We start from the raw sequence: 27,394 nt of genomic DNA, 5'->3' as shown, positions 1-27,394 counted from the left end.
TTTATAATATCTGTAGTTTAAATAATTATACTCTAAGCAGTAACAACAGTAGATTTATTTATTTGGGTGAAAATCTTATTAAAACACAGTTTGAGCTTCCTTATAAGTGGCAGTTGCTGCTGTTTATTCTCTCAATTTCATATTTAAAGCTGTAGAGGAACTTTTGGTCTGTGTTGATTTTGGCGCCCCCTGTGGACAAACCCGTACCTCTTATCTCTTTGCTGATTTTTTCCTGTACATGCTTAAGTGGTGGTTTTTAACAAAAAAAATCTCATCCTGCTTTCTTTAACAGTCATGTGTATCAGGCACAATTTTTGGCCTGGAAAATGTAAACAAAGGCAGAGTGAAGTTTATTGCTTCGTCTGACACCTACCCCCCTCGTCAGCGATTTCAGGCATTTAAAATAACTATATAGAAATAATCAATCTTGTTGCTGATGGTCTGGTTTGCTGTTGTAGGTCATATAGAGTCATCAGAATAAATTTGTTTCATAACCAGCGAAAAACTCCTCACAGGGGCTTTAAGTTGCACTGGTTAAACAGCGACTTGCTGGTATCTGACATAAACAGATACAATAAAAATTATCCTAAGCATTATTTTTACCTACATAATCTGCGGTTTAGGCTATGAGAAGACAGGAAATTGATTTTTATACATCCAACAACAAACACACATTCTAAAAGAAAAGTAATGTAATATAATAATTCTAAAAGAAAAACGCTATATTTAATTTGAAATAAATAACTGGTGAGCTGATACAATATTTTCATAGAGAGAAAACTCCAACTGACAGAGAAAAAGTTCATTTTTCAGTCCTCAGATCAGATGTTTACTAGACCAAAGAATGAAAACAAGGACCATTTTTTCAACCAACTCTCTCGCTGCCATTCATTGGCGCTCTCCAGGTGTCAATCAAAAGTGGGCGGTGTCAGCTGACAAATGATAGTTCCAGTAAGTCCTCACATGCTGTACAACACAGAGAGTCAACAGGCTGGACGGAGGGACGAAACATCACTACGTCTGGATAACAACAACAAACCTGTGGGTCAGCACACTTTACATAACTTTTTATCTTATGAAAGGTCTTTTTTAGAAACAAACTTTTTATGATCGTTAACACAGATTTTTACCGGCTTGGGATGTGACTTTCAGTGCAGACTTTGCGCCCAGGCGGAGCTCTGTTTTCCCGGACTGATTTATCTCGTGTTCGCGCACATTTCAAAGGCGAAGTTGCTACTTTTGACGAGCCACAGATTCGTCACATTTACATGACATTTTAACTCTTGGCTCCGTCACCTCTCGACCATGGCGGAAGCGCCCCAGCAGCCACACCTGGTTGAAATCGACCCGGATTTTGAGCCCCTGTCTCGGCCCCGGTCGTGCACTTGGCCCTTGCCCCGGCCGGAGTTCATCAACCCGGGCGACTCCAACACGTCCTCCCCGGTGCCTTCTGTGAAGCAGGAGCCCACCGGCAACAACGACTTCATCAACAACCTGAGCCTGCTGGAGGAGACCGAGGACTTCACGGAGCAGAAGCCCGTCATCCTGTGCAGTGATTTCCAGTGTCAGGAGAACTGCGTCCACCAGCAACCTCCACAGCAACCACATCAGCAACATCAGCAGCAACAACAGCACCCGAACCCGCAACTCCCGCATCACCATCCTCAGCCACAGCAGCAGCAGCAGCAGCAGCAGCAGGTGCCTCTGCTCTCCTCCCCGGTCGGCTCGTCGTCCTCAGCGGCCGCAGCTGCCGCCGCTGCCCAGAGGAAGAGCAGCTCCTCCCGGCGGAACGCATGGGGGAATATGTCATATGCAGACCTCATAACCAAAGCTATCGAAAGTTCTCCTGAGAACCGACTGACTCTGTCTCAGATCTATGACTGGATGGTGAAGAGTGTGCCTTATTTCAAGGACAAGGGAGACAGCAACAGCTCAGCAGGCTGGAAGGTACGTTTGTTTCTTACACTTTGATACTTTTAAGTGGAGATAAAGGTGTGTTAAAGTGTGATTGAGTTATGGCTGCTGCTTTTGCCTGACGAAGCACCAGCCTGAGCTCTTGTTCAGAGTTTTATATTTGATGCTTAACAGTGGCTTCACAGGGACATCATTGTGCTTTGTGATATGTTTAATCTAATGTGGTATGACTGTAATATCCCTGCAGGGACTTGAGGCCTCTCAGTGGGGTTTGATGGTCACATCATTGTGCCTATATAATGCTTTTTTGTTTAGGGTTGCTTAACTTGTATCATCATCATCATCATCCATGGCTTCCACTATTAATTTTCCTGCAGACATTTCTGTCAATGACTTGATAAGATTCATTTTTTCCCACATTGACAGAAGAGCACGCATTAAGAGTTAAGCAGCTGCCAACGTGATTTATCATCTGCTCCCATTCACAGACTTGTATAACCATTGTCATCCAGTTCATGGCTCTTCAGTTAACTGACCAATTGCTACCATGACCTTAGACAGTCATCTGACTTCTCCCTGCAGTTTGTGATTTAAACGAGTCTGCTGACTCAACAGGGTATTCTCTCTTTGCCTCGCTGCTTCCTTCAAAAAATGCAGTGAGTTTCTGGGTTAATGTTAGAGACAGCTCTCCTCTCTTCTGTCTTGTCTGAAACTTTATGATGGACTTTAAGGCTGAATCTCACTTTTCCATGTGTGCGTTGAATGAAGCTGTGTTGGGCCCATGTTGTAAGGAGATACCAGAAGCATTCATGTGCCCTGGAGACTGTCCAACACATTACACAAGAGGGGACTTAAAATTTCTGATGTGGTGTGACAGGCCCTCCCACTGAACACTATTGAAGGGCGTAAACCTCCCTTTGGAGACACATAGTTTCACTGGTGTCTGACAATAAATTGATGACAGTCTACTCTCCCAGCGGGAATTCATATTGAGCGTAGTCACAGAGAGAGATTTATTACGGCCTCCCTCTGTTAAAGGCCGTCTGGATGGCTGAAGAAACTTAAAGCAGTTGTAGAGCGTTTTTTTTCTTCTTCCCCTGTCAGAGGCCACTCTCGTGTTTGAGTCATGTGCAGAGAGATGACACACTCATGTCACCCACAAATACCAGCGACAATTACTGGTTTGGTTCTGAATTATATAGACAAATATTTAAAGGGGAAAAAAAGTCATATTTTGCCATATTCTGGTTTTTAAGTTGACTAAGCAGAAACGCTCCACATTCATGTATTTGACCTCAGTGTTTACAAAAAGCACAAACTCATGTTGAGCTGTCGACTGTAGTCCAGTGAGTCAGATCATACGAGAGTGGAAAAACCCCTTCAGTGTGGTGAAATACACAGTAAACAGAGCAGGGGCTGGGCACATGTGTTGCTAGGGGTGGTGATATTGTCCAGTAACTTTGCCCTCCTTAATCATCTCATGCAGAGGCACATTCACAGGTTCAGCATCTATCCAGCTGAATGGCTTTGTTGTAATGTTGTGCGTAAAACGTGCTGTTCTTGCTCAAGCTCCCGACTGGTTTGTGAGCCGGAATCAACTTTGTGGAACATTTTTTTGTGTTCATTGTGCTTCTGTTTTGCTTCAGTATGATTTTGCAACTGTAGCCAAAAGGCCGCCTTCATTAAAGTAGTGCAGACAGCTGTTAGCTCGGCTGTGATGCCGTGCTACATGTGCTGCGGACAGTGCTGAGGTTGTTGTAAACTGAGGAGTCTGAGTCACCCTGCTGGACAAACTATGCATCATTTCTATATTTTACCCAAAGCATTGTTTTGTTCGACATCAGCAAGTTTGCGCCCGACAAACCCGCTGCATGCATTGTTTGCCGTGCACCATTGCAGGCTTCCGTTGTGCACAGTTCCAGCAAGGAGCGTGTCAGTCCTGGATAGTCGGTAGCGCTGCTAACGTTAGCTAGCTCTCACCGTTGGTAATGTACGGAGGGAAGCTCTGATCAACGCCCACAGAAACGTACCTGCGATGCGTGGACCTCTCGAGTCACCCAGTCATTTGTCACATGAAAGCGAGTCACACGCATGAAAGCCACACAGCTGCGTAGGTGAATCTGCAGCACACAAGCTGAAAATCGATGCCTGGAAGAGCTGTCGAGCAATATTGTGTGATTGTTTTGAAAAACATAGAAAATATGATTTTAAATGGCAACACATTTAACTGTGCTTTAATGTCATATAATAATTTGCCACTGCGGTTTTCTTAGCACACAGCAGACTGGAGTAGATCCTGAAATGAGCAACAAATGGGGAACTGATTGTGATCAGTTTGAATCGAGAATCTATTTTGGATCGAACCATGAGATATTGAAAGATTCACATCCCTAATATATATTAGTGTGTGGTCAGCCAACACCATAAAAAATAACAGTGTTAGTCATGTAGAGTCTGAGGGTCAACAGAGAAAAAATCAGGGCTTGTGTTGACTTTAAAATATAAAACCATCTTTCCACGTAATGTTGTACTTTGAAAATGATGTAATCCGGAGGCGTGTCAGCACCTCAGTGAGCATGAGGCACAGCTGTGGTCAACACTTGCTCTCTGGTTACACTGTAAGAAGAAGTTATTATATAGCAGAGGGGAGCTCAGGCCAGTGACTGTGGGTCACTCTGTGCAGCAACATTTTCCACAATAGTAGATCATTTACATTTAGTAAAACATGCAGCAGAGTCGCAGTGACAAAGACTGTGAGCATGTCTTTGTGTCCTCATTAGTGTACCTAAATAATCAGCGAGGTTTTTCCCTCTGTCAAACTGTTGCCGTGTGATCGACGGCTCGTAGAGCGGAGCTCAGCCGCCGCCTGGGCTGGCTGCTTATCCTGCCATGTTGGGGGTGTAGAGTAATACTGTGGGAAAGCAAAGTGCCATTCACTGCTGCGAGGGGAGTTATTCATAGAGCTCCCCTCGGTTCTACACAGGGGGGCTATCACACATTGTCTCTGCAGAGCCAGCTTACTTACGAGCCGGGCGAGGGCCGGAGACGAGCTGAGGAACGATGACAATGTGGAATGGAAATTTTGTAGCCAGATGTGTTTGTTGTTGGGCTGTGTCTTCTTCAGTTGCCCTTTGACTTAAAAAGGAACTTTAAAACAGTTTAATCATGTTATATTACATCGAAACAGGGTTTTCACAGCTTCGTGTCTTGACTCAGGCGATGTGACAGATATGAGATGCGTTTGTGTGACAGACCTCATGTGTGTGTCAGACACCTGCAAATACAGGTTGAAGTTTGATGTTTCTTTTGTGCAGTGATTACAATGATAGGAGTCAAGTTATACACCAGTGAACCTACACACATTGGTCATAATTCCTTTTAGGTCCAGTGAAAGTTCAGCTGGGATAATTTCTCTGTGTCACTGATGAGGCTCACCTGAAGTGAACCGGCAGCAGCACATGAAGTTTTCATTAATCTTTGATTAAGGCCGTCTGCTCTGTAATTGTTTGAGGCCCAGCTTGTTTCTCGGCGCTGCTGATCCTCCACAGTCGGTCGTGTCTGAACTGAGTCATGACGGCCTCCACACTTCTCGGGCCGTCTGCGACAGTGTGAGATCTGAGGACAGTTGTGCCGGGTGGGACCAGCTTGGAGAAGCTCTGCGAGTGGACTGAACACTAGCCCTGGATCAGGACGGCGTCCAACAGGAAGAGGAACAGATGGCACAAATTATGTATCACCAAACCTCTATGAAGGGCTGCTTGTTTATTTCTAATACAGAGCATGCCTGTTTTTTCTTTATGTCTCTCCAAATGGTGCTAATGTATATTTTTCTAGTGTTATCAGATTGCCGCAAACATGCGTTTCTAACATGCATTCATACAGCACAGTATGTACAGTACTAATACATCCTTGTAGAAGTTATTCCTGAACGACGTCACCACAGGATAAATATTTGGTTTCAGCCGGTGGACTTGGGTGGCTCAGGTGCTCTTTGATGTCAGTATCGAGATCAATTCTGTCGTAGGTTCTCCGTGTACGCGGCGCTCTCTTGACCTGAAATTCCTCAGCCTACGCCGGTAAACACTCCCACGGATCTCCAAACAAACTGTGCCGGAGCAGACGAACACGCAGGTCAGAGCAGATGGGACAGCAAGTGACATGGGGGTCATTACCATGTTACTGCACCCGCTGACTCTGAACCCTCTGAGTGTTACAGTGTACGAGGTCGGGAAGCAAGTGTGTGGCATCCCTGATGTGACTTTAGAACAAAGTGATGGATGCCAGAGCCCTGACTGCTGATTGGTAATAAAAATACCAGTTTGTTTGTTTGAACTATAACTGAGATACATCCTAAAGTATTTTACATTGTTGGTTCTCCAGTGTTTCTTAGTTTCCTCAAACCTTGTTATTTTTAACACTTTGTGTGAGCACATACACTGATCGATATATCTTCGTTACATGTATTTCGCCTGATATATCGGCCCGGCTGCTTCGTTCGTTCATGCCTGCATCTTAAAGGGCCAGTTCGTCGATTTTCAACCTCAGTCCTGTCATGCTATTATGGGGAGCTAATGCCATTATGGTAGGAAAAAAAATGCTATTTCGCTCTGTGCCTTTAGAGGATGCTATCGACTTCTCCAGGAAGCTTGCTAAACTGCACTTCCTCAATCCAGGACGCCCGCCCCTGATGTCATGTCTTGTTCAAAAGGTTTGAAATGTAGACTGCAGACCCCAAGATTTTGTAGACGATCCACCGGTATATTCTTGTTTTATTTTGGATTCTGTGCCGCTCTGACCCATTGCACTCCAGCGTGGGTCGTTCCTTTCAGAGGGAGGGGCGCAACGCACGCTTGGTGTTGTAGGAATGTGGAACAGGCGAAACCACAGGCGGCTTGTACAACTTTCTCCACAGCTATGGCGCCAATTTCAAATATTATGTATTCTATTGATTACAGAGATCACCAGCTTTGACTGACAGTGGCTTTTTCCAGGGGTGAATTGCTCCTTTAACCTCAGCATTAACGAATTCATGCGATGGGAGAATATTGCAGAAACACCTACAGAGCCATGAAGTCTTTGGACGTGGTTGATGGTTTAACATTCCTGTCAGATGCCTCTTGAGTTAGGACACAGAGGTGTATGTGTTGCAGTGTGTGTGTGTGTGTTTGAAATGTGTTCCCATGGACCCGAGGCATACGGCTTAAAGAAATACAGAAGCTAAGAATTACAGACTTCTAATCCTAAGTGAGCTCAAAGCTGGCTGTACTTTATCCCGCTCTGCCTGTTTCTCTCAGTCTGAATGTGTATTAGTAGGACAGGGAACTGGATGGAACAGCAGATCTCCTGTTTCAACTCTCTCTCTCTCTCTCTCTCTCACACACACACACACACACACACACACACACACACACACACACACGCACAGACCTCACACCCCCCCCGAGGCAGTCGAGGAGTCCAACCCTGGCATTGCCCCAAGACATGAGGGGCAGCTGTGTTTCTCAGGCAAAGAGCTGGAGGAACTCTCCTCGCCCTCCTCCCCATTTCCTGCCCGCGCCGCCCGCCTCTCTAGTCCTGGTTTGTGCCTCTGCACAAAGCAGGGCACACTTAATGGTTTCAAGGGTTACTGGACCCCCCCTGGGTCAAATCCCAATGAGCCAACCCCTCGCTGTCTTCAGAGAAAAATGAAGCGATGTAGAGAAAGGGAAAGGAGGGAGCAGCAGAGACCCAGAACGCTCTGAGTTCAGACTGGGTGACACTTGTTAGGAGTTGCATAACAAGACATTTACTGGAATCAGGGAGCCGCAGGCCAAAGTCTGGTGCCACTGGTTAGTCAGCGGAACTGTGAGGCACTGTGTTAGAGATATGTGGGACGCTAGGCTCCTGTGTGTGTGTGTGTGTATGTGTGTGTGTGCGCGCGCACATAACCTGGGCCTCATAATTAAAGCCCTGCTGCTGGCAGATGCACAGACTGGATGGCAGACAGACAGACGGGCCGACACAGAGAACATTCCAGCACACTTTTATATCTCTTTTATTGTGGCGAGATATTCTGACTTTCCTTTTTCTCCCCAGCTGATTTTAATCCACTATCTCCTCACAACTTCATCCCCTTCACTTTTCATACCTCTCAGTGCTTTGATGTGCTGAATCACCGTCGCTGGCACAACACAGGTGTTAAAGAGCAGCTGCGAACGCGTGCAGTGTTTGATCCGCTCTGTGTACCATGTCGTAGTAGAGAGTCGGAGTGGTTATGTTCAATAACAATTAACCAGTGGTTTATTCTATTGATAATTTGTTGAATCTATAGTATGCTAAGTGTGTAAAGTCCCAAAACTGGACTCAAAAACCATTTTATTTCAAACGATACAAAAGAAAGAAAAGTAGCACATTTGCAAAGATCGAGGAAATGTTTTTCTAATATATCTACTTTTACCTGTTTCAGCACAGGTACGTCCACTCTTTTTTGGCTCGTAATGGTACAAAAACATGATGCAAAAAAGTGAAAAATATTGTCAGCTTCAAAGTGATGTAACTGTGCCGGTCCACACTGATGTGATTGAGCAACAGCGTGCAGCCAGAAGCCCCTCACATTATTTCACAACCTCATGTTTTGCTCCACATCCCGTTCTCTGTGTTTATGTCTCTTTTTCCTTCTCCTGAGAAAGGAGAATTTATTAATGCCCGACTCAAACCTCAGCCGACTGGAATAAAAAGATGCAGCGGGAAAGCAGGTCAGTGTGGCGCAGCGGGGATATCGAATGGTGTTTATGTCTGTGTGTGGCACACGTGTGTTTATTTATGGGTCCAGCCATTCTGTAGCGATGAAGTCACGTTACTTAAACCTCAAGCGCGTATTGACGATTGATTCCATGTGCTGGTGCTGTCTGGGTCAGTGTTTCACAGTAAACCTTTAACAGCATGTCCAGAGGAGGAAGGGAGGAAGACAACGTGCACGACAGACGCTGGGAGACACATTAAACACACAGAGTGGATCATGTCTGTCTGCTTGTCTGTCTGAGGCTTTCCGTTTTAGTTCTGTCTGAAAAAGTTCAGACTCTGTCGGGTCATTGCTCTGCATGCCAAAGTGCAATAATGTTTTTTACTCCATAGATCATGTAGAAGGCACGCAACATGCAACTACGTTTTATTTAAAAGATGAATCATATTTTATTCTCCATCGAACAACATGTGTCTGCAGGAGGTTCACATGTTTTTTTTAATGTTCCAGCTGCTCTGCCAAACAACTCAGTCAGGGTTCATCTGCTTTAAACTGTCCGACTGCAGCGCAAGACACCAAGGAGACGTTTTAGATTTAGGTTGAGAAAAAAATAATCAAATCCTTTATGAAAACATGTGAGAAATGTTGTGTGATGACTTTTAGTGCTTATCAAAGCAGAACAATTATATTTGGCTCTTAAGAGCAGTTAAATTAGATTTTATTCAACATTTGTTAAAGGATCAGTTTAGATTTTGAAGTAGTAATCTCCAAGATCTCAGTTTCGTTCTCTTTGGCGACACCTATGGTGATAAACAGTAATTGCAGGAGCACTCAGATATCCAGACAGTGCTGCATGTGTGACGTCCACCGTTGGGATCCGGTTGTAACTGACTGTTTGCCTTCACCTGAGCGTCGAGTTTGTTTGTTTTTCTTTGGATTTTCACTTATTGTTGAAGTTGTATCTGTAGTCATCCATCTTTTCTTTGTTTGTTCAGCCATAGTAGATTACTGTTTACTCGCAACACTTGCAGAGACCGGAAAAGCAGCCGCTTAGCTCCGCCTACCCTCTCTGGCAGACCAACCACTGCTGGCTGATGGAAAACGTGTCACTAACTTGGCGCTGCTTGTGATTTTTTTCTGCGACTGTCGCACCAGACACCCGGTCTGTAATACTGCAAATACAAAGGCTTTAATCAGTGGGCCATAGGCTCAATCACCTTTGTGTTACCTCATGAGACTTAACAGACATTTATTTAAATGAAAATCTTCCAGATTATTAGTATTAATAAATAATTCACTATTGATTCAGAGATCAATAACGCAGGTGTTCTACCAACTTGGATCCAAATCCAAAATGCAACTTTTAATCTGATCCTTAAACATAAAAAATAAGACACACACTTAATTTAAGCAGTCAGAGGAGTAACACCACTATATATATATTAAAAGAGATGTAAGTGACACTGCTGGTCCTGCAGCTGGAAACTTCCCACTCACAGAGCTTTTATCTGACTGGAAACGACCCAGGAAAATCCCTGTAAGTGCTCCTTTCATTTAGTGGATGCAAACAAAACAGGTCAAATGTTTACGCGGGTGTTTCCGCCCACCTCAGACGCTGGCATCACACGCCCTGCAGCTCTCTGCCAGAGGTTTGTTTTGTCGGTTCTTTTTCTGGCCGTGGACCAGAGGACGGATCATTCAGTGAGCGTGGTGTCCAGTAACGGCACAGAGAGTGTAAGTGATACAAGCAGAGAGCGGTGCATCATTCAGCAGATCCACAGGTGCCCACGCTCTGCAGTAAAAACAGAGATGACATCCATCGTCGGTCAGGTAAACAGTCATTTAGGATGAGTCACCTAGTTTTGTTTTTCTCAGAGTGGTTCGGTAGTAGCAGGCCGAGAGCACGTGATTGTCTGTTTTGGCAGTGGGTCTGTCCGGGCACGGCGGTTTGTTTCACAGAGTCTGCTGCTGCTCTGTCTGACTTCCCATCAGTGTGTACATTTGGAAAAATGTCCAGTGGGGTTAACAGGAAGACCTCGGCATTGTTTCACGGTGTGAGAAGAGGAACTGTTGTTTGGCTTTTAAATAATTTCACCATTTAAATGAGAAGTGAAAGTCCTCCACGGTCACTTCACATGAAAAATGCGGTGTTCCATCAATTTCTCATAGCTGACATGTCTGTGTGTGTGTGTGTGTGTGTGTAGTGAGTAGAGCAGGACTTTTACGGGACCGCTCACCGCTGAGGGCCCCAAACCACAGGCATTACCCAGACCCACATTGTTGTGCGATTCCCGCCCCCGAGCGATTATGCACGGTGCCTGTCAGACTGGCCGGGCATTATCACACAATCACACATGCCCCGTTGCATGTGTGATTATACATACATGACCGCCCAGCTGGCTGCCATGGGTGGTAATCTAAATGAGAAGCACCGCTATTAATGTGCGTCAGATGGCCGGTTCCTGCTTCTGTTGTCACGGTAACTAATAGTTTGTATCAAGGTCAAAGTACGTAAAAGTGAATCCGAACCACCCCGAGGTGTGTTACACTTAGGTTTGCTTTTGTGCTGCAACATTGCAGCACTATTGTCTCTTTGTAAGGTGAAGCTCTTGGCTTACGTCGTGCTTATGAAAGAAAGAAGTCAAAGGGAGGAGAGGTCACCAGCAGCTAGCCTGACATTAGCTCCTGCTAGCACATGCTAAAACTGTTCATTTTAATTAGCATTTCATAAAGAAAGTGTGGGATGTTGTTACTTTATCACCATTACTGATAACTGAGGGGTGCAAAGATGCAGTTGTCCCACGTGAATTCATGAATATCTGGGTCATCTTGATACAAACATTGATGCTTTGAAGGCTGAACATACTGAACCGTTTGAGGGTGGCGTCTTGGTTTTCCAGTTTGGCTCCCCGTTCACGGTTCCCGTGTTTGATTCGAGGAAACGCAGCAGTGCCAGTCAGGCAGATTAGACGTGTCACCACATGTGGACTCATTTTTCTCTCAATGAATCATTCATGTGCTGAATGAAGCGATCGACGAGAGAGATACCGAAGAGGAAAAAAACGGAACCTCGACGTGTTGACGAACGCTGGTATTTGCGGCGTCATGTTAGTAATCCACATCATTACTCCTCTTTGTGTAAAGACACGCGTCATTAGTCATTAGTAAAGTCATTTGGAATTTTTTAATGAGTCATGATATGTCATAATTATTACAATGCGTACAGAAAGAAATGAGTTGTAATGCAGCCGTATTATAAAATTAATCGTCAATGGAGCCACTTTTTGTGAGAATATTTTACCCCTCTTCCTCCTCCTGCTGCTCCCCTCTCTCTCTCTCTGCACAGAGGCAGATTTGAGCCCGTAGCTGACAGGAAGTCGCTGCTTTGAAAGCAGCAGCCAGGCAGTGATGTCATCAGAGAGGAAGCAACACAGAACGTGACGCCAGAGTCTGTGACTTCTTCCTCTTCAAGTGCTTCCTTTAGTTTTTTTCGTTCTTCCTCTTATGGGAACTGAATCAGTGTCGCTGCTTATCATGCCTCCGATATCGCTTTAAATTCTTCAAATTCCCACATTTAGATATTGAGCTCACGCTTGGCTAAACAAGATAAATAATTCTGTTGAGTAAAGCCAAAGTAAATGCTGGAGTCAGGTTTTTATTTCCTCATGTGCCGCTCCTGTCCTGAGCTGCTCTGCTGCCAGCTTGATAAAGTCCCCTCTGACTGTAATTCCACGGTCAGGTCTCTGTGCTCTCGTTCAATGTCACACTTCCTGTCTGCCGTCCTTCAGAAAACTACGACCCAGAAACACGGCTGATACGGTTTTTTTTTTGTAGGAGCTTTTCTGCACTCAAATATAGTTATCTAATAGCTTTATTTTTCTACCGCGGTCACTTTGATTAGCACATTATGAGACTTTAATTCAGCAGAGCAACATGATTACAGTGTTTTGAATGTCATCTTATGGTCGGTGTAATAGCAACAAGGCCAAGCAACAAGGACACTGGCGATAATTTAAAAAAAAACAGTGTGAACAAGCTGAAGGTAACTTTAGATAACCATGTAAAGTGGATCTGACTCACAGTCTCGTCATCACTTCCTGTCAAACACTTGCTCACCTAAAGTCTCCCTGCGCTGCTTCAGTAAAAATCACACACATTTATTTATTTCATGTCCCCATTATTTCCTTTTCATAATGATTCCACAGGAAATAAACTACTCTGATAAAAGCGCTGTAATGGCTGCGCTACATCTCATAAGGGTTTTTTTTGTGTGTTTTTTCCTCTGAGAGCTGTTCTCTGTGGCGGAGAACGAGTCGGTAATTTTAGAAATGACAGACAGGTAAGTACATTACAAACCGGGCGGACAGACAGACGCGTGGACAGATCTCTTTCGGTGTTGAATAAAAATCACTGATCTTTTCCAGATCTGCACTTTCTAAAAAGCAGCCTATAATACAAACATTTTTCTTATCATAAAGCAGTCTGCACTTATTTGTATCCGTTCTTTACAGCGTAATAAAGTAGCAGAAAAGTGTGCTGATCAGAAATCCTCTGAACTCTGAAACCTAAAGGAGATTTATTGTGAGAATCCAGCCATAAAAGCAGCGCGGGGATATCCCCATGTTTGCCAGGTTGAACTGGGGTAACAAGCATACAAATATAACCCCCCAAACAGCCCCCCACCATCACTCCTGCGGTGGGTCAGGCCTATGGATGCAGGCCCCCACACAGGCACGCAGCAGTGCTCCACACACACTGCATCTTTATGCAGGCGGAGCAGCAGCGGCCCGGCCGCTCTGCTGATCAGAGGCAGAAAATATCCGCGCTCCACAGACACAGCTCTGTGCAGTTACAGACTCACATTGTGTCGCACAGAGCAACACATGCACATATTTTAGCATGGTAAGCTTAGCCAGCACAACCCGGTCCCTGTCTGCACACATGAGCTATGTGCTGCTTCAGTGTGAGTCACAGAGGAGAGCTGAGCATGGGAACACACAGCTCTACACGCTGTTAACATGACATTATTTTTAAATATGTGTAGCAGCGAGCTATCATTAACAACATGTGAAGAGTCAGAAAAGTACAAAATGTACTGTGAATCATTAGGTTAGTTACGCTCGGAGCAGTGCAGGATTGATATTTCCCCCAGCTACAGGTAAGACAGGAAGCAATGAAGTCCCCGTCTCTTATGTCCGGAAAACACATGCAGCCAAACTTACTTTTGCAGGTTGGCTCTTGTGTACTTAGATTTTTTCGTAGCTTACCTGAGCAGGGAAGCAATCAGCAAAAATGGAGGAGGTTTGATATTTTAGAAATCACTTCAGAGTGAAAGAAGCTGTGGTCAGCTTCTCGTCCCTTCTTATCGGCCTGCTGACATGATATCTACGAATAGCACAAAACCTGATTGAAACCAACATTTTGTAGCAAACAAACACGAAAGGTTCGTCCTGCTGTTCTGAACCAACAGCCCTTCTGATTGTTTGACTGGTGGGTTGTGTAGTGTAACGTTTGAATGTGTGTTCACAGTTTTCTCATGGAGCCATTTGTGCAAATGTCAAACGGGGTCAAACCAGAGGAAACAGCAGATGATTTATTATTCTCTTACTGAGTTCTGTTTGTTTGGGTCCATAATGAGGGCAAATCATAAGTGGGGAACTGTTACTGAGATGTACAGTAAGAGCTTTATCCGCCGCTGTAATCCTGCTGTAAAGCCTACCTGCCCGGGCCCCCTCTTTCCTCTTTCCTCCTGTTTTGCCCCGTCAGACTGCACAGTTTTGATTAGGAAGTCGCAGCTCTTGAACCCGCTGTTTTCTTCAGCTGCTCCTTTGCTTTGCAGCGAGTAGGGCCTCATTCTTAGCTGTTTTGCATAGAAACCAGAGGCAGCAGTGGGATCAGTATCAGGACCGGCCAGCTCTTCCTGTGTGGATACAATGCAGCAGGAAGTTCGCTAATAGCCCCTCCACTCCGCCGCTCGACTCACACTATCACACGGCGATGAAAGATCCCGGAGTGTCAGTGGCTTTGCTGCTTCTCACCGTACGACAAAACCACTCACAGACTGTTTATCATTTGTCTGCAGCGTCTGTGAGACCGATCAATCTTAAGCTGCACCAATCATCATCCGCTCAGGCGTCCAACTTCAACTCTGTGTGTGTGTATATGTGTGTGTGTGTGTTTGCGGGGAGGGCGGCTGGTTGCACTCAGATTCCTTGCAGAGGATTGTGAAAAGGAGATCCTGCCAAGAGGCCGTCAGTAAATACATTTGCAGACAGATTTGCTGCTGCATGACTTGCGCTTTCTGCATTTCCATCTGCGCTATACGGCGCTCATTTAACTCGGCATCCGACAATGACCGCGTTGAAGAGGTTCGTTTGCTGGAAGTCATAGACCGCCACATGGGCTCAGAGAACTCTAAAGTGAATTTAAGGAGCTCCACACTGAGCGCTCTGTGTCCCGGCCTCCTCGCTCCCCTCTCTGTGCCAAATTGAATTATGGGAAGTTGACGTCAGCAGGTGAGAAAAGGAGCCTTTTGGCTGTGTGCGACCAGCTGTGGCCTGTAGTGATCGCGCATGATGTCCTCGAGGAGAGAGTGGAAAAGGACACGGGAGGAATAGAAGACGAGGGAGGGGCGGGATCCAGAAAGAGGGCAGAGATGATCTATTTCTGGTTCCAACTATATCCTAAGGTCACTTTCCATTTTTAATCTGAGACGTTCTTAAAAACAGAAACTGTGGTCAAACAGAGATCTTTTTATATCTCTGCTCACAGTGACACATTGATTCTGTCCCGATGAGACCGACCTGAGGCGCTGAGCTGTGTTGTTCGCTGCTACACAACGTTAACGACAACAATTGTTCCATTTTCTGCAGACTATTTTAATAAAAGTGAGGATATAAATAAGATTCTACATTTCCTGAGCTCTGCTTTTTGTTTCCACGGCCTTTTATGATCATTTAGCAAATAGGTCAGCGATTATCACCGCTCCGCTCAATTCTGGTGCTGATGATAACATCACAGTGCAAACACATGAAGTCATCGCAGTCTATTCAGATTGCTCTCTGAATGTGGTGATGTGAAGGTGTATTGCTTTGTTATTACGTGTGTGTGTGAGACAGAGAGATTGCTTGAGTGTAGCTGAGTGTGAGGATCAATACGCCCAGACTTTAACTTTAATTTCCAATACAACACACGACAGTCACCCTGTAGGTAAATACTGACAAGCTGCCACATACCAGCTTAAATTTACACAGCTGGCAAAAAATATCACAACTCAGCAGTTACAGTGATCATCTGGAAGATTCTCATGTGAATAAATGTCTGTTAAGTCTCTATCTATCGCCGAATGAGGTAACGCAATGCTGATTGAGCCTATGGCCCACTGATGAAATCCTTTGCATTTGCAGTATTACAGACTGGGTGTCACAAGCGGCGCCCAGTTAGTGACATGTTTTCCATCACCCAGCAGTGGTTGGTCTGCCAGAGAGGGTAGGCGGAGCCAAGCGGCTGCTTTTCCGGTCTCTGCAAGTGTTGCGAGTAAACAGTAATCTACTATGGCTGAACAAACAAAGAAAAGATGGATGACTACAGATACAACTTCAAAAATAAGAGAAAATCCAAAGAAAAAGAAACAAACTCGACGCTCAGATGAAGCAAACAGTCTAAAAAGGAAAGCGACCGTCAGCCAGGAAAATCAAGAGTTACAACTGGAGCCAACCGTGGACGTCACACATGCAGCACTGTCTGGATATCTGGGAAGTGTGCTCCCGCAATTACCGTTTATCGCCACAGGTGTCGCCAAAGTCTTCGAGATTACAACTTTAAGGAAAGTCAATCAATGGTTCCTTTATTGAGTGTCGATGTCAAACAAATGTTAATCCCTCCATTAGACAAGCAGACAGAATAAATACAGAAAATCCACCAAAAACAGAAATTAAATGTGACTTGTGTTTGTTTCCTAAAGCCTCTGTGTGGGTTGTGCATTCTTAGTCAGTCGAGTCAGTGACGGATGTACTCTGTGAAAGACTTTCGTTTGAGGGGCATAAAGATATTTTCTTCACATTTTAAATAGAAGCCGAACTTTCACTTGAAGCGAGCTCATCTTTCAAGCACAGCCTGAATAAGGGACACTCTCATTTAGACTCAGAAACTCTTTGTTGAAAACTCTTAAAAATTAATTGATCAAAGGGAAACTAAATAATCAAATCTGACAGCACTGAAGTCATGTTTCCGTTCTTCATAGATTCGGGTGTTTTGGGCTACACACACACACACGCTCGCCTCCTGGCACCATGTGTGAAGTTTGGTCGACTCATGGTGTCTTTAGACTTTATAAAAATAACTATTGCCTGTTCCCTGTTGCTCATGTCTGGGTCGCTGGCTCCTGGCTCCACTGTTATCATGCTGATCAGCCTCTAATGCCAGTTAACCACAGTGTGCCATCTTTAGCGAACCCACTTGCTGAGAATGAGAACGAGCTGTTGTGGATCAAAGAATACTGAACACGTCGGTAATGAAGAGGAAAAGCTGCTGTGATCGGTCTTTGTTGACTTCGTCACCAGTGAGAGGTGGTTCCCCGTCACTTGTCGCCCCTCCATCTCACCTGCAGCTGCGTGCTCAGCTCCGTGCTGTAGTTAAGCGGGCAGACCTGCTGAGCTGGTGTTAGGCTAATCACAGGTTTACACGTTTTCTGTCTAAACCGCACTGATCTAAGTCAGCCACACTCAGCACAAAGCTCCAGACATGAGCAAGCTGCAGCTTTAGAGCTGCTTACTGTGGTGGTTAGAAAAGGTGCGCTGCATGCTCTATAGGTCGTCCCTTTCACAGCCGCAGACATTACACAGAAAATAGATAGTTACAGTGCAGGAACACACCTACAGTTTAGACTGAAACATGGGTGGTGAAAGGTGAAAAAGCCTGTTCAGGACAGCACCGTTTCTCTAATGAGCTCCGTGGAAATGGTGCAGACAAACCACACTTTTTTGCAACTTTCTTTCACATCTCTGATAACTTCATGTGAAACTGCTCAGATCTGCCTGCGTGTGAGATCGTACCTGCTGCGAGCTTTCAGTGAGTGAGGAGAGCATCGCTGCAGACGCTCTGTAGCTGTACGGGCTCTGCAGCTGAGGTTTCACTTGTGGCTTCACTTGATTCAAAGCAGCGCTGCATGTAGGAGGTGTTTCGCTCTGCCGGGGATTTTTTTTTTTATTAGAAGAGTTGACATTTGAGCAGCTCTGAGAGCGTCAGTGCCTCGGTCAGTGTGCCAGCAGCTGTCTGGCACACGTTATCTGTTCCTTTTTTTTTTCTGTAGGCACTTGGCTACTGTCTGAGGAAGAGGAGAAAGAAGGTAAACAGAGGAGAGGATAGTAAGAAGAAGAAGGAGGAGGTGAGAGGAGAAGAGCAGAGATGTAGCAGGAGGAAGAAGGTGGCAGCATGCAAGGCAAGAAGGAGAGGAGACAGGAAGCGAAGGAAGGGAACAAGATGTGGAGAGGCAAGGAGATGGAAGGGTTAGGAAAGAGGCAAGACAAGGCAAGAAGGAGAGGAGTTTAAAAGAGGCAAAGGAGACGAGAAATAAAGAGAGGGAATGAGAGGAGAAGGAGGTTGTCCTGAACACTGTGGCCTTTCAGTAGTCCTGCCAGAGAGGGAGTTTAAAGCAGCACAGTGTGTTCTTTACTGATCCATGCCCACTCTGTCAAACACAACCCCTCTTTCTCCATCTCTTAAATAGCACACACTCAAGAACACACTCTCCTGCTCTCACACACACACACACATTCACACCACCCGGACGCCCATACTGCAGCCACTTGTTGAGTCATGACGTATGCAGCCTTGTAACTCACTTTCAGCCGTCACACGACAAAGTGAACGTTCACCTCAGAGATCTAGTGTGACATCAGGGATCAGAGCCTGCTGCTAAACATAAACTCTCCGGCAGTGAGTGTGTGTGTGTGTGTGTGTGTGTGTGTGTCGGTGGGGGGGTGGAGGGTGGGGGGGGGTGTACGTTGTCCACTTGGCTCACGTCGCTGCGGCTTCACATTCCAAGCCTTTTTCTCTGCCTCACGACCGCCGTGTTTCCTGTGAGGCAGGAAGTCAGCTCTGTTTCCTGTCACAGTCCGCTTTCATGTGGTCACTTCCTCCTGTTTTGCCAGCGTCGCTCTGATCTGTAGACTCAGAGAAACGAAGGTGCTGCCCCTCGCGGCGGGCTCGAGCACAGAAGCACAGAAGAATGTTTTTAATCACGTCTTGGCCTTCAGAGATACAGTAACGTCTGCCTGTTGTTTTTTTTACAACATTCCTTAGTGCAATAAAAGCATTTAGTTTTTATCTAATGCAAGCAATGTGCAGGTCTTTCTGCCTCCATTATTTTGTTGCATTTTTTTCCAGGAAAAAAAAGAGAGATTTTCCGAGATAGTTCGGTGTTTTTGTCACATTTTAATACAACACATGATAGGACGGCCCTTGAGTGCCGGTTATCAGAGTTCATTTGTGTGAAATTGTGGGTTTTGTAACCTTGCTGAGGAATGTTGATTGTGATGGCTGCTTGGCTGGGAATCCTGCCTTCACTGTTTCCTAAGAGATACGAACACGTTGGCTCTGATTACGATTGAACTTTGCACACAGTGATTAGCAGGAATGTTAAGATTCCTGTGTACAGCGGCCAGAGATAAATCTGTGTCACATCCAGTCGCGGGATCCAAAAGAAACAGACTCTTACTTTGAAAAACCCATTTGTTTGTAGAATGAACTACAGCAAGCGATGTGCTACACTTCCCATTCATAGGTCTGTGTGTGTTTGTGTCTCGGAGTGTGTTCGTCCCGAATCGCGTGTGCTTTCAAACCAGCATATCACTGCTGCAGCGGAGGAAGAAACAAAAACCATACTGAGCTGCTGTTTGTCGTGATGCCATTCCACTAAAAACATGAGCTGGCACACACACACACACACGCATGCACGCAGACGAGGCTTTTCCATTGGCCCCACCAGACACCCTTTAGCCGCACTCCCCACACGGTACGCCGAGTGCTGCCGAGTTTTGGTATTTCCCATCACTGCAGTTTTTACGACCCTTCACTTGTGCTCCCTCTTTTACATCAAGAACTGGTTTCAGAATGTTCCCCACCATCACAACACGCAGCGTACTGCCTGTGACATAACCTAAAATAAGAGACTTTAGCTGTGCGTTGCTCTTCCTGTCATCAGGATGATATAGGGCTGTAACAGGACATCCCGGCGTCTGCGCTCACATTGCAGTCATTCCTCGCTGCAGCACAGCTGAAATTACCAGCACTCTCGGCGGTCATGGGAAAGAGAGGCTCGTGACCAGACTTTACTCCTCGCGTTTTGTCATAGCTATCGATGTGCAGGAGGAGTGGGGGGGGGGGAGCATTTGCTAGGCTAATCAAGGACAAACTGTCACCTTGCTCAGATTGTGCAAACTAGCCTGAGATGATGGCGAAGGGTCAGTGTCCTCCAGCGAGGAGAGGAGACACGAGGAGAGAAGAGGGGATACAGAAGGAGGAGAGAAGAGGAGATGTACAAATCAAGGTGATCAGCTGATTGTCTGAAAATCAGTTAAGTCATCACGAGGAGCCCGAATCAGCCCGTGACAGTTGTATAATCGCGTCTGTGGCTCTAGAAGGAGCTTCCCAGAGTTTGGAGGAATAACCCTGATGATGTCATAGTGATGTTATTCGAGTTATCTCAGCTTGAGACTTTATATATAACTGGAGTTGTGAAATTTGATAGGTGTTTGAATTTCCCACTCTGGGAGGGTCTAATAAAAGTTGCCATCGCGTGGCATTGTGGGAAATTTAGGATGCAGTGTTTTAGAGCTGGGCCCATACCAGGAAGTCTGATCGTTTCTGCTTCGTCTTTTTTTTGTCTTTTGCACGTCCTCCAACTTTATGGAAGTACTTGATTACCCATTAAATGTATCTCGTTATCTTACAGTCACGTGTTTGTAAATCCTGCAGAATTTAGCTGTTTTCTACCTTTAAAATGTAATTTACTCCTTTTCTTTTTTTATACATATTTTAGATTTCACATCTTTTTGGGTTTTGGCAGCGCGACGAAATAAACTATTGGAAGACAACACTACGAAGAGCATCCATCCGTATTTTCTGACATTATAGACAAATCATTGATCACTAACTTGAGAAAGAAATCAATTAATCGAGGCGTGGGTTTGAATGGGACATATTTCAGAGTACACACTTAAAAGAGATGGCAGAACGGGGAGAAGCAGAGGGCAGACTGTGAACCAGATGTGAGGCAGTGACTCACAGCAGGAACAGGCCTGATGACGTGAGTCACCATGCACGCTAAGCTCTGCATATGTGTGTGTGCGTGTGTGCGCAGGGACTTCCAGCTTTCTTCCAAAACAACAAGCTCTACGCATGCACTGTAACGTCTGGCCAAGGCTCATTACTTCATGTCATGGCCCGGTTACAAACCGTACAGAGCCAGAGTGTAAGTTACTCTCTGAGGGTAAATAGTCGCTTTATTAACAGTCTGAGCTGATTTAGAGTTTGAAGATGGTGAAAAAACCTCCCGGTTCCGCCGTAGCGTCAGTAACGTCAGACAGAACTGGTGTCTCACTCTCTGCGGTTTGCTTATCTGACAGTTTTGCTCGTGTTTGCAGAGTTTTAACAATGCTTCACCAGCTTCCTGCACAAAAATTAGTTTTTCCACTGGAGGTGTCACTAAGCAACGTTCGAGCGCACTATTAATGTGTCTGCAAGAGGAAAGATTAGTCTGTTTCCTCCCTTTGAGTCTGTGCTGGTTTAGACAAGACGCGCAGTCAGGTGGAATGTGATTGTTGGTATAATGGTGTTTTTCAAAGGGCCCCTCTGTTTTTGTGGAGGAAATAAAGGCCCACATGTACAGTATGTGTGCAGATACGAGTGTGTGCGGTTGAATCCCTGCTCTCTTCAGGATGTTTTGCTCATTCAGTAAATGTATTGACACCTATTGTGTATGTGTGTTTGTGCAGATGTGTTTCTTTGGATTGCAAATGGAATTAGATTGTTGAGTGACCTTAAATCTCCTTTCTCCTCTGTAAGTCAGCTGTCAGGCTCAGTGTGTTTTTAAAAGAGAACCACCTGTACAGGTGGATTTGCACTTTTATGCTAAAGCAGATGTGAAATGTTTTGGTAAAAGGGCAAACACACATCTCTCTCTTTGTCTGCTTCTCACCGAGCTTTTCTCTTCTCTTCTGTTTTTTTCTCCTGCAGAACTCCATTAGACACAACCTGTCGCTGCACAGCCGCTTTGTCCGTGTGCAGAATGAGGGGACGGGGAAGAGCTCGTGGTGGATGTTAAATCCAGAGGGCGGGAAGAGTGGCAAGTCCCCGCGACGCAGAGCCGCCTCCATGGACAACAACAGCAAGTTAATCAAGAGCAGAGGAAGAGCAGCCAAGAAAAAGGTAAAGACTGAAAGAATCCACTGTTTTTTAAACTTAGGAAACTTTTTGATTTTATCACATACTGTCATATATCATCATCTAAATTAGTCTTTTCTTGGTCGTCATGGAAACATTACAATATAAAGAAAACAAGTTTCTAGACAAGATTTTAAACTTTATCTAAGGATGGTGCTCATGTTTGTTCACATCCCTCTAACAGCCATGCTCAAGATATCATCACATTAACATATTTAGCAAAAATATTTCACTATTTAATTTTTTATTGCCAACCCTGTGTTTCATTGCCAATGCTTTCAACCAGAGAACATATGTTACCTTGTCAGTCTCTGGCACATCCACTCGTCTCTTGGTGCACTGAGAGTCTCCTTCTCTCCCCACAGCTGTCCCTGCAGGGAGGCCCTGACGGAGGAGCAGACAGCCCCGGCTCCTTCTCCAAGTGGCCCGGCAGCCCCAACTCACACAGCAACGACGACTTTGATGCCTGGAACAGCTTCAGGCCTCGGACCAGCTCCAACGCCAGCACGCTGAGCGACCGCCTCTCCCCCTTCATGCCTGAGGACGACTTTGGGGAGGCAGATGTGCACATGGGCTACCCAGGAGCCCCTGGGGCCAAGATGACCGCTACGCTGCCCAGCCTGACGGAGATGACGGGCTCTCTGGGACACAGCTCTGAGAACGTCATGGAGAACCTTCTGGACAACCTGAACCTGCTCTCCCCCAACAACTCTCAGGTTGGAGGAGGAGCGACAACCCCATGCTCCTCCCAGTCCTCCCCCTCTCCAATGATGCAGCAGAGCCCTGGGTACCCGGCGTACAGCTCCCCCAGCATGGTCTCGCAGCCTCAGCAGGAGTACCGCAAGTGTGTGTACGGCCAAGCGGGCATGAACACGCTGTCGTCCATGCCGCTGCAGACGCTGGCAGAAAGTAAGCCCAGCTTTGGACCAGGCCTGGGTCAGTACGGGTGCCCTGCAGGGCTGTTGAAGGAGCTGCTGACCACAGACACAGACCAGCACGGGGAGCTCATGCCGTCTGTGGACACTGTGGTGTCTCAGTCCAGCGGGGGCTGCATGTTACCGCCGTACAGCAGCAGCCAGCATGCAGCCAAGTTAATGGGAGGAGGGAACGGTCACCCGCATGCCCTCTCTCACCCTCACCCCCGCAATATGCACAGCCAGGCCCCGGCCACGTCAGTGGCTATGAACGGACGCTTGCTCATGCCATTGGGCCACAGCGGGGCTGTCACACGTTTGCCTACAGCCAAAAGCCCCATGCAGATGCCGTACGGCCTCTCCGGCCACCTCAGCGGGGGAGGAGGGATGCACGGTGGATACTGCCCGCTCAACACCAACGGATACGGCCGACCCGGCCTGCCTCAGCCCACACACCCCGAGAAGCTGCCCAGCGACCTGGACGACATGTCCATCGAGAAGTTTGAGTTTGACATGGAGACTGTCCTCCATGACACTCTGATGGACGGGGACTCCCTGGACTTCAACTTTGAGCCAATGGTGACCCAACAAGGTTTCCCGCACGGGGTGAAGACCACCACACACAGCTGGGTGTCTGGGTAGAGACTAACTGACTTTTGGTTGTTGCTGTTTGCTAAAACAAAAAAAACCGCAGAACTCATTTCAGACAAAAAGTCTTTCTACGGATGTTTAATACCACCTGAACTTCACCTGCAGTTTCTGCACCATCAACATTTCTGTTTCATAAGAACTGTTCGGATCACTTCAGAGGGCTGAAACTGGTTGATCTGCTGAGAACACGTCTCCGTTAGTGCCCCTGAACTGATGAAGACGAGTTATCGCATGCTCTGTACAAACTAAGTGCCAAACATTTTGCCTTAACATTGGAGCCAAACTGAAACACACTTCTCTGGTTTACTCATCAAGGTCGCAGATAGCAGCAACACAATCTGTAGAAGTGCTCACACTCACACCGAGCTGTTTACTGTGTTCCACAATCAGACTTCATGTATGTACAGTGTGGTGATAACTGATTACCACTACACAAGAGCTATGAAGGTAATCTGACTTTGTGGGCCGACGTGACGTAAAGCGACTTCTCAAGGGATCCTCGGATGATGTTACATTAAAAACTCTGTTATCGCCTGAATGTACATAATGTCAGCACACAGTTTGTAAAATCAGGTCTCACAGTGAACTTTTTTAAAGACTGTAAATAGTGTTTACAGAGCGGAAGCAAAAATCAAGGCAGCAGAAACGAGCTCGGAGAGAAAACTGGATCTGACTCTTTTAAACACACAGAACTGTGCGTGAGGATTCGTCTCAATCAGGCTGTAAAACGATAACACACTTTCTGATTTCTTGTACATACGTTAAGAATGTATATTAACATGACGTAGTAGATGTTTACTAGATTTAGTATATATTTGAGACTAAATTATTTGTGGTTAATATAGATTTATGCTGGTGCATAACCTGCAGACATCAGAGCTGTTCTGAGTCGTGTGTCACTCTTAACCTTAATACCACAGAGGCCTATTTATTGTGCCTAACGGAGTAAATTTAGACTGCAGGCTTGAAGAGTTTTATATTTAATGTCTATGGTCCAGAAGATGCTCAAATCCAGCAGTTTTGAAAAAGTACAGTGAATTCTTTGTCTTAAGTTCCCTGCTTTTACTTTGTGGTAGAAGCCGAGAAGAAGCGAGTGACGGTAGATTGTTTTTTGTTAAGGTTTCCTGAACGCATCACAGCGCTCTGAATGTGAAGAGGTCGAGGCTCGTTGGCGGATTAAAGATATTCTCAGTGCTTCTGTCGTTTTCACACCGAGGCTGAGTCCAAGACTCGCCAGAGATTGTCATTAAAGACACTGTGAGGAACCAGCCTGTCCCACGATCAGCTTCAGATCCTATCTGACTTTTTGTCTCCAGAGTTTAGCGAGACTGATTTTACTTAAAGAGGGGGTATTATGCTGTTTCACATTTTAAGACACATATATGATGTTACAATGTCCAGACTAAACATGGGTGAAGTTTCAAATCTGTAGGTAAAAGTATGTTGGAGTAATCCCCAGGCTTCTCAGCACTGTTTTTTTTACTTTACATCACAAAGTGCAGGCTTCAGAGAGCTGGCCAATCAGAAGAAAGTAGGCTTGTAGGGGTGGGGTTTCTTAAAGCGACAGCGCTGACTGAGTCGTTTCAGGCAGAGGCTGTATGAGGGCCCACACAGAGCACCAGTGTGAGAAAAATTAGGAGTTTTTTTTTTTACTGTAAATTACACAAAGCTAATCCACAGATATCACAGAGAGAAATATGAGGCTTGAAATGAGCATAATACCCCCCCTTTAAAGAGCCCCGTGTTTCTTTCTGTAAGATCAGCTTTAGTGCTTTTAATGCGACTCCACGTTCACTCTGCCCCTCCTACCTCTACCCATCTGTCTTTTTAAACATTTTATATAACAGTAACACGTGACTCGATAGCTCCAATCTTCTTCTAAAGTCTATTTTCATTCTTTTTTAAAGATGCCCTTGAAAAGCGCCACTAAGTGTTAAGTATCTTATCAAGCTTGTATATTTGCCTTTTCTGACTTTTTGCTGTACTAACAATCAGTCGGTCACACATAGTGACAGATTGTTTCTACCTTTGTCGAGATGAGGTCGACTCAGTGGCTGGACGACCATGTTACTTAGGGATGACAAACTAAAACTGCCTATAAGACATTAATGTGTACAGTGTGATTCATCATGACACCACACACGTCAGTGGGTGTCTGATCGTGCGTTAACGGCTCAGAGTATGCAGGTTGTTATTTAAGTCGTACTACCAGTGAGTTCACCTCCACAAAGAGGGGAGAGCTCTTTGGTTGAAATCCAGACCTGCATACTCCACAGCAGTAAAGGCACATGATCTGACTCTGCTGACATTAAAACAGCCGGGGAGCAGGCGGGTTTAAAAGAGTCAAATTAAATAGTTAACATTTCAAAAGGCCCGGCAGGGAAGCCGTCAAAGAAGCTGCTGTTTGGCTTTGGTGCCAGGTGTTGCCTTTTCTTACTCAAACACGCCACAGTGTACTATAGCCAAATTTGCCTTTGAAGTTAAAGTGATATATTTAGCATTTTTATCATGTGATATGTTCAGAATTCTATATATTTGTGCCGGTCACTCAAGTCAGGATAAACTGTAATGAATCCATGTAGTCAGTGTCACAGGGTTCACTCTAAAAGTAAAAGAGCTGTACTAAGTAAATTATATCTACATTTTTAAATGATTGAATCTATGCATTGTATTCCTTAATTTTGTGTTGCTATTGATATATTTCCTTTTTTTCTTTGAATTTATGACAGAGATATTTTATTGTAACATAGCGCTGTGAGATATTATGGTGTTGTTGTTAAAAACTCTATGTTCCAGATAGTTCTATGGGAAAAAATGAAGTTTATTTAGAAACTAGATGATGCAGTGATTAATATGCTAAGCTTTTGTAAACTGACAATGTCGTATTTCTTGTATTTAGCTACGGTTTTTAGAAAATAGCTTCAAAAAGCAAATTACTAGAAAAAAATGAAAGATATATTGAATTTTTAAAATAAAACACAATTTTTAGTCTTTGAGAGAAGTCCTGCTCAGAACGCAGATTCTGGACCAATTTTTGTAATTTTCTGAGTAGAGAGATATTTGCACTTTTACTGACATTTTATAACAAAGTGCTCCTCGTAACGAGAGGAAGAGTTCCCAGTGCATATTTTCAAATACAAATCTGTTACATTTAACTTATAAACAGAAATCAATTGGGCTTGTGCTGTATGATTTGCAATCAATAAGAATATGTAACTTGTTCTATATTAATGTATTAAGACCTGAATAAATGTACTTCTGTGTTAAACGTGTGTCAGGTGTGTCATTCATCAAGTGAGAAACATAATGCGTACAGGAGCTTCGATTTGGTTCAATCAGTCACCACTCGCTGAGGAAGGCTGGAGTTTGTGTTGAAAGCTCGTTGGTGGACCGATGAGCTCAGATTATTTTGTTGCGTAGAAATAATCGAACTGGTTTTCTAAAACATCGGCTGGTTGGACCAAATAACTTGTGTATCAGAACAGAAGGAAGGTAGGTGAGAAACTTTATGATTTCTGTTTCCCTACACAGGTATACTGAATCTATAAAGTCACTACAGGTACAGTCTCGGATCTCATCGGCTAAAGTCTGACAACAATATAGCCTCTGGGGACAACGGTGAACATGCCGGGCACGTAACCAGCGACTTCTAGTCAAGACTTCCTTTTCCACATGCTGCATTGTTTACAGAAAAAGTGTGATTCATTTAATTAACAGGTCTTGCCTTTGATGAAATTTCAACATCACGATG

At 45.1% G+C, this 27,394-nt stretch overlaps 1 protein-coding gene across 1 annotated transcript; it reads left to right on the top strand.

Annotated features, from left to right (window-relative positions):
- Positions 1–995: 995 nt before the first annotated feature.
- On the top strand, positions 996–26,911 carry foxo1a (forkhead box O1 a). The gene is made up of 3 exons (XM_069668698.1): positions 996–1,947; positions 21,872–22,063; positions 22,444–26,911. Exons 1-3 carry the CDS (start codon positions 1,306–1,308, stop codon positions 23,632–23,634), a joined length of 2,025 nt encoding a protein of 674 aa, XP_069524799.1. The 5' UTR covers positions 996–1,305; the 3' UTR covers positions 23,635–26,911.
- Positions 26,912–27,394: the final 483 nt, after the last annotated feature.

Source organism: Semicossyphus pulcher, unplaced genomic scaffold (assembly GCF_022749685.1).
Source record: "Semicossyphus pulcher isolate SPU_LCO1_2020_fin unplaced genomic scaffold, fSemPul1.0.p SCAF_19, whole genome shotgun sequence".
NCBI lineage: Eukaryota > Metazoa > Chordata > Actinopteri > Labriformes > Labridae > Semicossyphus > Semicossyphus pulcher.
The sequence above is the reverse complement of the archived record's forward strand: the minus strand, read 5'-3'. Positions and strand labels throughout refer to the sequence as shown.